Raw genomic sequence first — 14277 nt, 5'->3', positions numbered from 1 at the left:
GGAGTCAAACTCACAGGGCAGGCGGGCAGGCTGAGGTTGGGTTGGGCTTTTCCTCGAGGTGGAAGAGAAGTGTGTGTGTGTGTGTGTGTGTGTGTGTGTGCAGGGATGGAGCAGGGGCAGGTGGCACATCAGGTAGGCAAGTGACCTCATCATTGTAACCTGATATTTTTTCTAAAACTTTTAGGAAAAATACATAGGGAGGAGCAGTAGGGAGACAGAGTGGGGCTGTGAGAAACTGGGGAGGCTTTTGACGAAGCCAGAACTGGAGCAAGCCTCCCCAGTCCCCCATTGTGGAACAAGAGCCCCAGAGACCATCTGATGGGGGAGTTAGGAGAGCACTGTGACTTAGCAAGGGCGGACTTCGAGTCGCCCAGTGGACGGAACTCTAACCACAGGAGCTGGATGTGCAGGGGAAATAGATACAGCCAGAGCAGGAGAGAGCCAGGCACTGCACCCGAGAAAGGCAGGGGTCAAGGAAGCCACTTTCTGCCTAAAGAAAAAGTGCTTTTCTAATGAAAGTCTACTTACTCTCCGGTTGTTACACTTTAAAACTGTGTAGAATTTATCGTCAGCCATATCTTGATTTGGAAGTGCAATAACAATGGCGGGGACATAGAAGTCAAATCCTTTGGGGATCACAATTTTGGCAAACACATAATCTCCAACCTGTAGATGAGAACATCTTTGAGAGCAAATATTCAGCTTATGGATCTTAGAGACAATAGTAAATAAGCTTGTTTGAAAACACTCCAAGATGCTAGCTGATGCTAGGATTCAAACACATTTTTTTTCTTAGTTGGAAAGAGTTATAGTTCCAACATTCTTTGGGTTCATAGGGCCCTGGCTGGAATTTTGTGATTAGTTTGGGGAAGCCACATTCAGCAGGGCTTCACCTGCCAAGGGTCTCAGGGACAGCCAGCGAGGTGGCGAGGGGTCTGGAAACCAACTCTTACAATGACCAGGACTCTTTGACACAAGAATGAGTTTGAACGGAGGAAAGGAGTGTGTTTGTTTCACACCTGAAATCCATGGGGAAAAGTCACAGAGAGAGAACTTCCAGGAGAAACAAAGTCTGGTGAAGGGACACACAAAGTTTTGGGCATCAGTCAGATAGAGGGGATTCATGGTCGGGGGAAAGTGCCCTGATGTGCCTTTGGGTCTGCCCAGGAGATGCGGGAACAGACAACCCACGTGAATCCTCTGAGTGCCCCTCAGTGCTTTTTTACCTCCAGGCTCATATTATTTAAGAAACAGCAGCAGTGGAACTCTGCAGAGGCCTTCTCTCTACTCTGGCCTTGGTACTGGAATAAGGATAATACAGGAGAATCGGCAGACAGCACGGCTCTGATGAATTTATAAGTAGATGAGAACACATCAGCCCGGCTCACCCCTGGGATGCACATTTAGGGGTAACTGCATTATGGCATCAAGGTCTGGCATCAACTGACTTATGGTGTCAAGGCAGGTGCTACCTCTGGTCTTTTTATTCAATCTGTTATAGCATGATTTCCTGCAGTGAAAGCTTCCAAGCTCTAGCAGTTACAGCAACTCCCTTCCCCCACCCATCTATTGTCTGTAAAGCAACAAAGGCCTCAAGGGACATGCGAGCACGTCTGAGCTATTTAAATAGGGCATTGGCAGATAAGGGTCAAGAGCAAAGAAATTGGTAAGCAAGAGGTCACAGGAACAGGGGCTGCTGCTGTCCAAAGCTCTAGGAAAGGTGAAAAGGGGCCCAAGAACAGCTAGCTGGAGCAGGTACCTGGAGCAGTGGGCAGGGCATGGCGCCCCCCACCGGCGTGATGAACGAGATGGGCACAACCTTGGTGTCTCCATACCTGAAGCCCACAAGTGCATGGGTGGGGTTCACACACCTCTTCACAACTCCTATAAGGAATCAAATTATTGAAATAAAATATAAAGACAATGCCTGTTCCCTTAGGCTTGCCCCATCTCTTGGGTTTGCTAAATTATAACACTTTGCCTGCTGAAATCAGCGAGCCCCTTGATTTCTCCACTGCATAATGCTGGGTTCTGTGTGATGCCTGCTAGGGTTAACCAGCTCAGACAGCAGTGCCGTGCTGTGGTCTGGAGCTGAGCTGGGAAGCTGAGAGAACACACGTGGGAGCTTGTTCAACCAGTATTCCCAGAAGCCATCCTGATGGGAACACTGATCCTAGAAATACCTTCTCCCTGGAGGCTTCCTACCATCTTATTTATTTATTTCAGCCATATTTCCTTCTATAATATACTTGGAGACAGAAAATCATTATTGTTAAATTGAGAAAGTGAAAGGAAATATGAATTCCCATCCTCAGCTTCTCATCTGATATTACACACCCCACAGCTTCCCTAAAATGTATAATCAAAAAACGAAGGAAAAAAAAAAGTAAGTTTTCTTGTCTTTTAGTTATATGGGGAGATTATTATAAAAGGAAAAGAATGTATCAGTGTTAAGGTTCATGTATTTTGTTATTTATCCTAGGTGAAATTAATTTTCCCATTGCAAAGGGATTATTAATATTAGGGAGAGGTTTTTGACAGGGACACTTCCCCAGCAGTAACAGCTTCACTTGGACCCCCTTATCCTGAGACAGAAATGTGCTCGCCCCCATGCTGGGCTCCAACGGCCTGAGTGCCTTGGCTTTCTTCCCCACTCTAGCTTACTCGTTGGCCTTGGTGAAGTCTTAGGTACTGCTGCTGCTGCTAAGTCGCTTCAGTCGTATCCGACTCTGTGCGACCCCATAGACTGCAGCCCACCAGGCTCCGACGTCCCTGGGACTCTCCAGGCAAGAACACTGGAGTGGGTTGCCATTTCCTTCTCCAATGCATAAAAGTGAAAGTGAAGTTGCTCAGTCGTGTCAGACTTTTAGTGACCTCATGGACTGCAGCCTACCAGGCTCCTCTGTCCATGGGATTTTCCAGGCAAGAGTACTGGAGTGGGTTGCCATTGCCTTTTCCGGTCTTAGGTCCTTCCAAGTGGCAAAGAAACAGCTGCTAGCTTTCATCTTGAGTCCACGTATCTTGTTTCAGTTATTTATTTATAAAGGATCTAATCCTTTTATTTTATATTGGCCACACTGTGAAGCTTACGGAATCTTAGTTCCTCTACCAGGCATCCAACCCATGTCCCCTGCAGTAGAGGCGCTGAGTCTTAACCACTGGATCGCCAGGGAAGTTCCCCATGTTTCTTGTTTTAAATGGCCAAAAAAAGGGAAAGCTTAAAAACAAAACAACTGCCCTCCCCCCGCCACACACACACAAGAAAACCAGCTTTATGTTATCTATTTTCTTATTGGACTAAGATGTTTGGGTGGTTTTTGAAGTACTATTTACACATTTTTTTTACCATAAACTGACTCTACCCTTTTCATCAGGAAAACAAACACTACTTTTTATAAAGAATTCCTACTATGAAAACAAAGAGCCACTGTGAGGTGAGAAGAATCCTTCTATGCCCAGCATATGCGTGCCCCGCCACAAGCGCCAGCCAGTGCCACAGAGCAGGGCTGAGGGTCCAAGCGCCAAGATGACCTCAATGGCCAGGGTGACCCTCCTCGAATTCTTAGCCTTTGGGACTGTGTAGAATCCAGTCTTAAAACTGGGGTGCAGTTTTTCAGGTGTCTGCCTGAGTTGAGCAGCTGTGCAGCTGCATGGCCCATGGAGTCTACACCATGCATTAGCTTTTTTTTACATAAAAAGGCTTCCTGCCCCTGATCTAGATCATTAGACCTAGACATTTGGTATGTTTCTACCATTTCTTTTTTGTTTCAATCTCTTCATTCGTGGGTTTTTGTTCACCTCCAGAAATCAGTGCAGTTTCTTCCCAATTAACTGTAGAGCCAGCCTCATGGTGTTGACACCTGGCTGGCTGTTAATCAGGCCAGAGGACCCAGAGCTGCTGGCCTGTCTGGTTATGGTTCAGCCTCTGCACTAACTCCTTCTCTACCTCATTAAGGAGTTGCTGCCATTTCCAGGTCCTGATTCTAGATCGGCTTCCTATTCTGGGATGCCGTTATGCTGTAGTTTCCTTCTGCCCTCAGCCCCAGAGAGGTGAGAAGGCATCTCCCAGGGCCATTTGGGGCTCTGGCTCTGGAGGTTGGACCAGAACCACCTCCATGGCTTTCTGTCTTCCTCCTACTGGAGGCTCTGGGATCCCCATCTTCCTGGGTATGAGTCAGCTTCCCTACCTCTGCTGGGGGATTCTCCTATACCCAGGTGGGGGGAGAAGGGGGTGCCCCCCAGTTGAGACCCTCAGTGAAAACACTGCTCATGCCCAAAGGTCAGAGGAATGAAGAAACATTTAAGTAGACAGCATGGGTCAGTTCATTTAGCAAAAGAAAGCAGGGGTTGTTTTCAATCTTCATTCCAAACAGGAATTTCTTAGGCTGGAGTGCAGATTTTTTTACCTCTGGCTATAAGAACCTTCTGATATTCACAGCTGGGCTGGGATTCCGTTTCCTGGAAGAGGCATCTGTTCTGCTCAACTGGAAACGTGCCTTCCACTTGCCCCTCCTCCACTGACTTCCAGCCTACACATCTAGTCATCATAGTCTCTTCTTCCTTTAGTCTCAGAGGTTTCCTCTGTAGCTCACTGTGCTGGTTTTGCCTTTTTGAATTGCTCTTAAACTTTTAAAAGTACTGTTAAAGTTTTTAAACTTCCAGCAGTGTTCTATACCCCCAGGTGAGGACCCCGGGTGAGTTGTTTATATCTCCCAAGAAGCGGTAATAGAAAAACTCCATAGGTAATTAACACGTTCCAATTTCAAAATGCTGCACATTATCAAATTTAATCGACATCACTATCTTATGGGGATTTTCATTGTTTAAATCCCATTTGGAGAGAGAAGGAAACAAGCTCAGAATACTTCAGTGATGCCTGTCAGCTGGCTGGTAGAGGCAAGAAACAGATTTCAAAAAAAAAAAAAATTACGATTTTTCTGGTCCTAAATCATTACACCTGAGAAAGTATTCTGTTTCCCACCCCCAGCTTTTTTTTTTTTTTTTCCTGTTGTAACTTGTTCTGATGGCATAGTGCAGAAATCTTGCAACCCAGACTTTTCATCATTGAGGACTTCCTGAGATAAAATGCTGCTTTTTACTGAACAACAGGAAAGATGACACAGTTCCTACAAATAATGATTAAAATAAAGTTCTGAAATGTGTCCGCCTTCCTGATTTTCAGCATCCGGATGAACCAGGCTATCAGCTTGTCACTTCTGTTCTGCACAACACAGTCTGACCTCCACTAGCTAATCCACACTGATCCCTGGAGCAGAGGTGGTGGTTGTTGTTCAGTCACTTGGTCGTGTCCGACTATTTGTGACCCCAGGGACTGCAGCATGCCAGGCTTCCCTGTTCTTCACTACCTCCTGGAGTTTGCTTAAACTCATGTTCATTGAGTCAGTGATACTATCCAACCATCTAGTCCTCTGCCACCCCCTTTTCCTCCTGCCCTCAATCTTTCCCAGCATCAAGGTCTTTTCCAATGAGTCAGCTCTTTGCATCAGCTGGCCAAAGTACTGGAGCTTCAGCATCAATTCTTCCAATGAATATTCTATGAATAAAGGACTGATTTCCTTTAGGATTGACTGGTTTGATCTTCTTGCTGTCCAAGGGACTCTCAAGAGTCTTCACCAACACCACAATTTGAAAGCATCAATTCTTTGGAACAGAGGTAGCCAAATGGAAATCCCTGCCCTGATTCCCAAGGGTGGCAGCAAGAACTGAGCCAGCTTTGCTCCTGCACAGACCTGGCCTTAAGCAAAGGACGCTTTGATCCAATTGCTCTGAAGCTGCCTTCTGCTTAGCTGTTTTTCTCTAGAAACATTTATGAGGCTTTGAACAAATATTATCAGAAAGGAGTCACCAATGAAGATCATGCCTGTGCTCCTCAAAATTCTATCTGGCCTTCCTTTTTGGAAGGGGTAAAAAAATTCAAATACAATATCCTAGTTGTTAGTTCTACACATATGTCTGCTAGAAACCCAAATTCCTATTTAAGTACTTTTCCCACTTAAAAAGCAGATTTAATTAAATGTAATAAATAATTTTTTTAAAAAGGTGACTGGGAGTAGGATTGACTACACTTCAAGGTATAATCTTTTCGACTGACATCTCTTCTTCTGGGTTCTTTAAGCTCTCTTTCCCCATAGGCTTTTACATGATTTCAATGAGTACTTTTGTGCTGACGTGTCAAAAATTTCTGTCTCTGGACAGATTTCCTCTCCAGACTCTAGATCCATATCTCCAACTGCGTCTCTGACAACGTTAGTGTCTCATGGTGCATCTGCGATTCATCATGTCCCAGACACATTTGCCTCTCCCTCTAAGGAAGAGGATGTCATAGGCGTTCCATTCTCAGGGCTTCTAGTGAAGCTTCTAGTGAAGCCCTGGTCTTCCCTTGCTAGAACTCTCTCCCCCAGATAATCTCATGGCCCCTTTTAATTAATTTATTTTTAAATTTTATTTTTTAAATTTTTTGGCTGTGCCACACACTATGTGGGAACTTAGCTTCCTGACCAGGGTTCAAATCTATGCCCCCTACAGTGGAAGCCTGGAGTCTTAACTGATGGACTACCAGGAAATCCCTTCTTGCTCCTTTTGAAAGTCCTGATTAATATATCACCTTACCCATAAGCTCTTCATCGACCACCATACTTAGAATTGCAACCTTCACCTTTGATGTGCTCAATTCTCTTCGTGGCTCCATTTTCCTTCATAGCCCTGGATCTGACACACTACATATTTTACTTATTCAGCTGCTGTCTGACTCCCCCACTAGCATGTAAGCTCCATAAAGACAAGAATTTTCTTCTGTTTGCTTACTGTGTTAGACCAGCACTTTAGGAATATTACATACATGGAACATAGTAAATATGTAATAAAAAACTTGTTTACTAAACAAATGAAAGATTAATGTAAGTTTTTCTGGCGATTACTTCTCCACAAATATGGGTAGAAACCTCATCATCCTTTCATTTTAGAAGTGGAATACCTTAGTACGGCTTATGAGGTGTCAAAGTGATAGGGAAAGCACAGTTTGAGAACTTCTGGTCCCTGATATCGTATTACTTAACAAAGGAATTTTACAAAGTAAAATATCTACCTACCTGGAAAATAAAAGCCATTTTCATCACATCTTGCAATAACCTTCTGGCCTCTGAGTGGATCCAATTTTTTTGATTTGTTTTTCTTTGTTGGAGTTCCTTGAATTTTCTGTTGCTAAAAAAAAATAAATAAAACATTAATAATCACAGGAACAAGATAGTTTGTTATTCTCTGATGAGAATTATGTCACTGAAGAATTACAGAACACGCACATACTATATACTCACTCTGGAGGACTCTCTGTTGTGGAACAGGCTTTTAAACTTGGACAGATATGGGGAACTGCTGCACATAGAAAATGAGGCAGTATTTCCAGCCTAATCTAATCAAGTTAAAATGAAACCAAAAAAGGCAACCTTTCCAGAGCATTTAAACAGGACCTAGAGTCTTAAAACACAATATTTAATATAATTGATATATTAAACTAAAACACAATATTTAATATAATTTAATATAATTGTAACATTGTATAATATTGTGTAGTATAATATTAATATTGTATAATATTGTGGAGTATTATATAATATTAATATTGTATAATATTATACAAGCCAAAATGCAACATACAAAAAAGCACACAAACATGATCAATTCTCAAGGTAAAAGGCAATCGACAGACCACAGAATTGAGATGACTCAGGCATTGGAATAATCAGATAAAGACTTTAAATTAGCAGTCACAACCGTAGCATGAATGCCAAGTCACTTCAGTCATGTCTAGTTCTTTGCAGTGCTATGGACCATGGCCCACCAGGCTCCTCTGTCTATGGGATTCTCCAGGCAAGAATACTGGAGTGGGTTGCCTTACCCTTCTCCAGAGAATCTTCCTGACCCAGGGCTGTGGGATGTGTTCAAGTTTTCGGACTCACATAGCTTTTAGCTTATGTGGCCACAGACTTAAAAACGGAAGATGACCAACACCCTTTTGATGTTCCCACCGAGTTGGATTTTGCTTGGGACCCTCCATTCTCATGGAATTTCTGGTTTTAGAAATGCAGTCAGTATATCAAAGAGGATGGCCCAACATCAATGGTAGATGGTGAATATCCTCTGACTGTTCCTGAGCTTTCAACCAGAGGACACATCTAAGCACTCCTTTCCATGGCCGATCAGAATGACCTACTGCCAGTCTGAAATGGTCTCAAAGAGATGGGACTGGACCAGGGGACAGGAGAAATGGGACCAAGTGCTATCCAGGTGGTTGTGTGAGCTTGGGCAGTATGCTAACATTTCTGGGCTTCAGTTTCTGCGTGTGCAAAATAAGAGGACAAAATAAATGACCTCTAATGTCCTCTAATATCTGTCCAGAAGAGTCTTAGCCTTAGTAGACTTTCTGCAGTACTGGAGAAACTGTCAGGTCACACGCGTACAAGGGCAGGAACACAAGCATGATACCCTGGCTTGTCGTTTCTACAACATAACGGAAGAGTCATGGTCAGAACTGTGACACGAGTAGCAGAGTTTTCCATCATAATTACCCCAAAGAGATTCCCACACCACAGACTACACAAGAACTGTAGTCAGTTCCTTGATGGAAGACTCCATGTACGGTATGTTCTTGTTAGTGATAGAATTCAAAATCTTGAAAATTCAGAATATGCCAAATTAAATCAGATGTCACATAAATACCTCACCTTTACATAAATTTAGTTTCCAAAGCCACACTACTTCACACCACCAGTGTTCATATCAAAGACCGATCAGCCAGGGAGATGCTGTTGGTCCCTGAGGCATGAGGCGGTCTTATCATCTCCAGACCAATAATAACCTACTATTTACAAAAGATTTCCATATTCATTCTAGAAAGCCATTTTTCTCCTTTAGATTTCATCAGTATAACAGACCAGTGGTTTATTAGAACCTATGCATAGATTCATCTAAAACTCCTTTTCAAAATTCAAAATAAGAATAATCACATAATTTATTTGCCTAGCCTCTTTTTATCTCTAGATTCCAAATATTGATTCTCTCAACCAGAGAGCTTCTCTTAGCCAGAAGCTAACAAATATGATTGCTCTCTACAGTTCTACAGGTACAAATCTGTGAAGTCATTTGCCCAAAATCATCAGAGAGCTCTTTTTTACCTTCCTATAGTTGTCACTCACTTCCCAATGCATCTAATACAGAAAAACCACTCACTCTGTGAAGACCTTCCCTGCAAGGGTAATAGCAACGAATGGAAGCGATGCAGAGGGCTGCTCATGTTCATTCTAACACACTGAAAATGCTACCTAAGCAACCGCCTTTCTGGGACTTCCTCGGTGGTCCAGTGATTAAGACTCCACTCTTTCAAAGTAGGGGGCTTGGGTTCAATCCCCGGTCGGGGAACTAAGATCCCACATGCTGTGAGGCACTGCCAAACCCCTCCACCACCACCCCCCAAAAAAACCCTGCCTTTCTAAACAGCCAAAAAGTATCATCCCTCCTTCACATCATTCCCACACCACACCTTGAGTTCACCTGAAAGGACCATTACAGGGCTTTGCACACTCACATTCACTCTGCTCTTCTTTCCAACTGTTACTACTATTGGCAAGAACTCGCTCCTGGCTGTTTCTATAGCATGGAGCTGTATGGAAGGAACCTCTCACTGCACACTCAGTGATTCTTCCATATCCCTGCACAGGCAACTCAGCTATACCACAGATAGAGCAGAGAAGCCTCGGCAACGCAGACCTATGGGGGCCAGCTTTAATATATGGATTCATTCACAGAAATAGAGCACTGGTCTCTCAGGATGGTAGGACACCAGTCAGGGCAGCTAGATACCTCATCCATTCAGCCATAATGCCGATGGAACCTTTCCAGAGAGATGACATCCTGCTATTTTTGAATCTTGCCAAAGACTTCATATTTTTTAAAAAATGTTTATTTATTTGGCTGCACAGAGTCTTAGTTGCAGCACATGGCTCAAACCCAGGTCCCCTGCATTGGGAGCACGCAGTCTTAGCCACTGGACTACCAAAGACTTACTAAAGACTTTAGAGACATAGCCCATACTAGAGGGTGTTCCCTGACCTGCTCCTTTTCTGCCATAAGGCAACTAATCATATGCGCAAGCAGATCAGATCAGTCGCTCAGTCGTGTCTGACTCTTTGCAACCCCATGAATCGCAGCATGCCAGGCCTCCCTGTCCATCACCAACTCCCGGAGTTCACTCAGACTCACGTCCATCGAGTCAGTGATGCCATCCAGCCATCTCATCCTCTGTCGTCCCCTTCTCCTCCTGCCCCCAATCCCTCCCAGCATCAGAGTCTTTTCCAATGAGTCAACTCTTCGTATGAGGTGGCCAAAGTACTGGAGTTTCAGCTTTAGCATCATTCCTTCCAAAGAAATCCCAGGGCTGATCTCCTTCAGAATGGACTGGTTGGATCTCCTTGCAGTCCAAGGGACTCTCAAGAGTCTTCTCCAACACCACAGTTCAAAAGCATCAATTCTTCGGCGCTCAGCCTTCTTCAGCTTGAAAAAGAAATCTTTGGAGGATGAGAGTCACAGGGGATGGAGAATGAGAGAATGAGAAATGCCAGCACTAAATAAATAAGCCAACCTATCTGCAGGCTCAGGGGCATGGGAGTACTGCAGGCCAGTTTTAGTGAGAAAGTCAGATGGGCAGTGATGCTGCAGTTAGGAATGCTGTTCTCTGGGTAATTTGATTCTGCCTTGTTTCCAAAATTCAGAGACTCCAATTCACTCTTTTGCCAGATTCAGTTATCAAGTGATGTATCAATAGATACAGGATCCAAGATACAATACCCTCCTTTTGTTTTATTACTTAGTTTCAAGGTCATGTTCTCAGGTTTGCATTGGTGGGGTGGAGATCACTAAATGTTTGATGCTTTAGAATTTTCCACTTAACAAACAGCATGTTTTCACATCAGGTACAGAACATACTTCTATGTTCTACATACGTAGAACTAGTCTTTGGCTCAAAATCTTGTTGTAAAATCACTGTATTTTTTTCCTGCCTCAAATCATTGAACTCTGCTGCTGCTGCTGCTAAGTCGCTTCAGTCGTGTCCAGCTCTGTGTGACACCATAGATGGCAGCCCACCAGGCTCCCCCGTCCCTGGGATTCTGCAGACAAGAACACTGGAGTGGATTGCCATTTCCTTCTCCAATGAATGAAAGTGAAAAGTGAAAGGGAAGTCGCTCAGTCGTGTCCAACTCTTCACGACCCCATGGACTGCAGCCCACCAGGCTCCTCCATCCATGGGATTTTCCAGACAAGAGTACTGGAGTGGGGTGCCATCGCCTTCTCCAGGGGATCTTCCTGACCCAGGGATTGAACGCAGGTCTCCTGTATTGCAAGCAGATTCTTTACCATCTGAGCCACCAGGGTAGTAGCAAAGGAACCTAATAAATATGCATTAGATGCTGAATCAAATTATTTCTGTAGCTTGAAAAGCACATTTGTAACATCTTCTCAGGGAATATTCCCTCATTGCTCTTTTAGGGAAGAATCAAAGAGAGGAAAACTTGAAAAGGTTTTAAGTATTTAAACCTGAAAATTACTGCAGCTCTGAAGTCTGTGCTTTGGATGTTACTGATAGTCATCCATAGGCATGCACTTCAGAGATGCACATACTACAGCCACTTCTGTGCCACTGCCTGCAGTGTGGACCACCACCAGCTGACTGCTGCGGTTGTACAGAAACATCTCAAGTGAGGTGATGGTATAAATAGAAATGCTGGGCCTGTAAGAAAACTTTTCAAAAGAATCTCTGTGCTGCTTACTCTGGTCCACCCATCTGCCCCTAGGTCCATTCTCTGCCCTGCCCTGCCCCATGTTCCAGAAGGCTGACCCCTCCAAGGACAACATGACCCAATTTCTCTTGTTGACTGACTTTCTGATAGGCAGAGCCAATGGGAGGCGGGAGGTCAGAGGGCAGCAAGGAGAGAAGGGCTGGGGCATTGGTTCCAACCTCCCTCCCTGTCTTTTGTCTCTCTACAGATACCGCCCCCCCAAACCCCAACTAGTGGACTGCACTCTTGCAGGCTCCAGTACCACTATTTCCCTCCACCGCTGAAGTCCAGAGGCGCTGACAACTTCCCGCTTTGCCAGTTCTGGGGTGAAATCCCCTTTTAGCTGCCTTGACCTGCCTCCCCCTCTGCAAACAGTCCTTTCATTAATGTTTCTTCACTTGAAGTGACTGAATGAGATTCTGTTTCCTGCCTGGACCCTCCTTATAAGCCCTCTGCACTCAATTTTCCTCCTCCAGCCAGTGAAGTCAATGATCACACCCAAACCTGTTTAGGGTAGAATTTATGCCAATGAAAAAACGATGAAAACTTCCCTGGTGGTCCAGTGGTGGAGAATCTGCCTGCCAATCAATGCAGGGGACCTGGGTTTGACCCCTGGTCTGGGGAGATTCCACTTGCTGCAGGGGAACTAAGACCACGAGTCCCAACGACTAAGCCCATTTGCTCCAACTACTGAAGCTGAGTGCCCTAAAAGCCCGTGCTCTGCAATGACAGAAACCACTGCAGTGGGAAGCCCACGAACTGCCACGAAGACCAGCTCCCACTCGCTGCAAATAGAGAAAGCCCTCGAGCAGCAATGGAGATCCAGCACAGCCAAAAATAAACAAAATTAAAAAAAAAAAGACGAGCTGTGTGGCAGGGGAGTGCTGGGGTCCACCCAGCTGAAATCTCTAGCCAAGAGGGGTGCCTTCAGCTTTAGAATAAAAAGAATCAAGGTGTTGATTTTTGTTCTTGGAGCTGATAACCCCCCCTCCCCCGCTTTCCACTCCTGAACATCAGGGTACTAGACAGAAACTTTTCTGGATACTATTTAGAGTTGGTGGGAGTGTTTCTTCCCTTCTTTGAACTTCCTCCATTGGCTGGTCTTCCTGAGCAGGATCCTCGCCTAAAATCCCCAGCTAACCATGGCACTACCATGACACGGGCAGCATCTTCTCTTTGGCATCCTTGCCCATCACATCCGGGCGCCTCACTCTCTCTGGGATTTCAGCCCACACTGGCCAGGTGTCCCACCACCATCGTCTCACAGGAGCCCATGGGGGGTCTGGTTTCCAGACGTTCACGTATCGCCTCAGTGTGTGTGTGTGGTTCTTTGTGTGACGGCATCGCGGATGCACAATCCAGACTTGCTAGTTCCCCGCCTGCACGCCAGGGGACCCTCTATGTCACAGTCTCCAGGAAGTCAGTCCTCCTAGACTCAAGTAGCAGCAGAAGAGACTACAGGTTCCACTCGTGGAATGAGAGGGGCTGGCTAGTCATAAAGGGCTAAGGTGTGATGCCTCCCTTTAAAGAAGGAATACTGCTGCTGCTGCTGCTGCTGCTAAATCACTTCAGTCGTTTCCGACTCTGTGCGACCCCATGGACTGCAGCCCACCAGGCTCCCCCGTCCTTGGGATTTTCCAGGCAAGAGTACTGGAGTGGGTTGCTGTTGCCTTCTCCGAGCTGTATAAAGATGGGTTATGAGGCAGGAATGACAGACAACTGGTTCAATTACTGTTTGGGAGAAAACATAACAAATGATTCTACTTATTCTGACTTTATTTTATACAACTCAAAGAAATTTCTAAGTCTCCTGAACTACTGTTCTCTCGTGTAATGTCATAGTCACAATCCAATATAATGTTTTCAAATCCAAGTGGTTTCTTTTCATCACTCATTCTCCCATTCCCTTCTCACCCAGTCTCACCCACATCCTCCCACCTGTGGTGCATTTTCCTAATGCTCTCTTTCTCCTGGACAACTTTCCATGGAATGGAACATTTAATTAGCTATTTCTCAAAGCCAAAGCCTCCAGATTCCTTGCTGGCCACAACTTGGAGTAGTAACCATGTGCAGCCAGCTGGGTCAGCTCATCTCCAAGGTCTCTATTCAGGTTGTTCACAGATGCTTATAGCTTAACAAGACTTTCCACCACAGTGTGTTTCAAGGCAGCCAAGGTTACGACTGGGGCTGCCCCACACCAGGCTCCCAGGGAGAACTCAGGAGGTGAATTATGTCTTGGATGCCCTTGGTGCTTTCCACCATCCTGCAGCCCTGAGGGCTCAGGATGGGCTAATGTCGTTGAACTCCTCAATCATGGCAACAAGAGCCGTGCTGGTGAAGGGAGCTTTCCAGTGGAATTTTAAAAGTTCAGAATTAAGAGACTTTCCTGGTGGTGCAGTGGTTAAGACTCTGTGCTTCCAATGCAAGG

The 14277-nt window shown here is 45.0% G+C and overlaps 1 protein-coding gene across 12 annotated transcripts in view; it reads right to left on the bottom strand.

Annotated features, from left to right (window-relative positions):
* VWA3B (von Willebrand factor A domain containing 3B) overlaps positions 1–14277 on the bottom strand; it is a 166395-nt gene that overhangs the window by 10683 nt on the left and 141435 nt on the right. For 10 of the 12 annotated variants that reach the window (XM_059891640.1, XM_059891639.1, XM_059891638.1 and 7 more), the window contains 3 exons: positions 7110–7221; positions 1760–1884; positions 529–666 (listed from right to left, as the gene is read on the bottom strand). In XM_059891640.1, the coding sequence (XP_059747623.1) occupies positions 529–666; positions 1760–1884; positions 7110–7221 (375 nt within the window). Of the gene's footprint in view, positions 1–330; positions 449–528; positions 667–1759; positions 1885–7109; positions 7222–7334; positions 7393–14277 lie in introns of those variants that run through there. The other 2 variants (XM_059891645.1, XM_059891646.1) reach the window with 2 other exon arrangements.

Source organism: Bos taurus, chromosome 11, assembly GCF_002263795.3.
Source record: "Bos taurus isolate L1 Dominette 01449 registration number 42190680 breed Hereford chromosome 11, ARS-UCD2.0, whole genome shotgun sequence".
Taxonomy (NCBI): domain Eukaryota; kingdom Metazoa; phylum Chordata; class Mammalia; order Artiodactyla; family Bovidae; genus Bos; species Bos taurus.
This window is presented reverse-complemented; position numbering and strand designations above follow the sequence as displayed.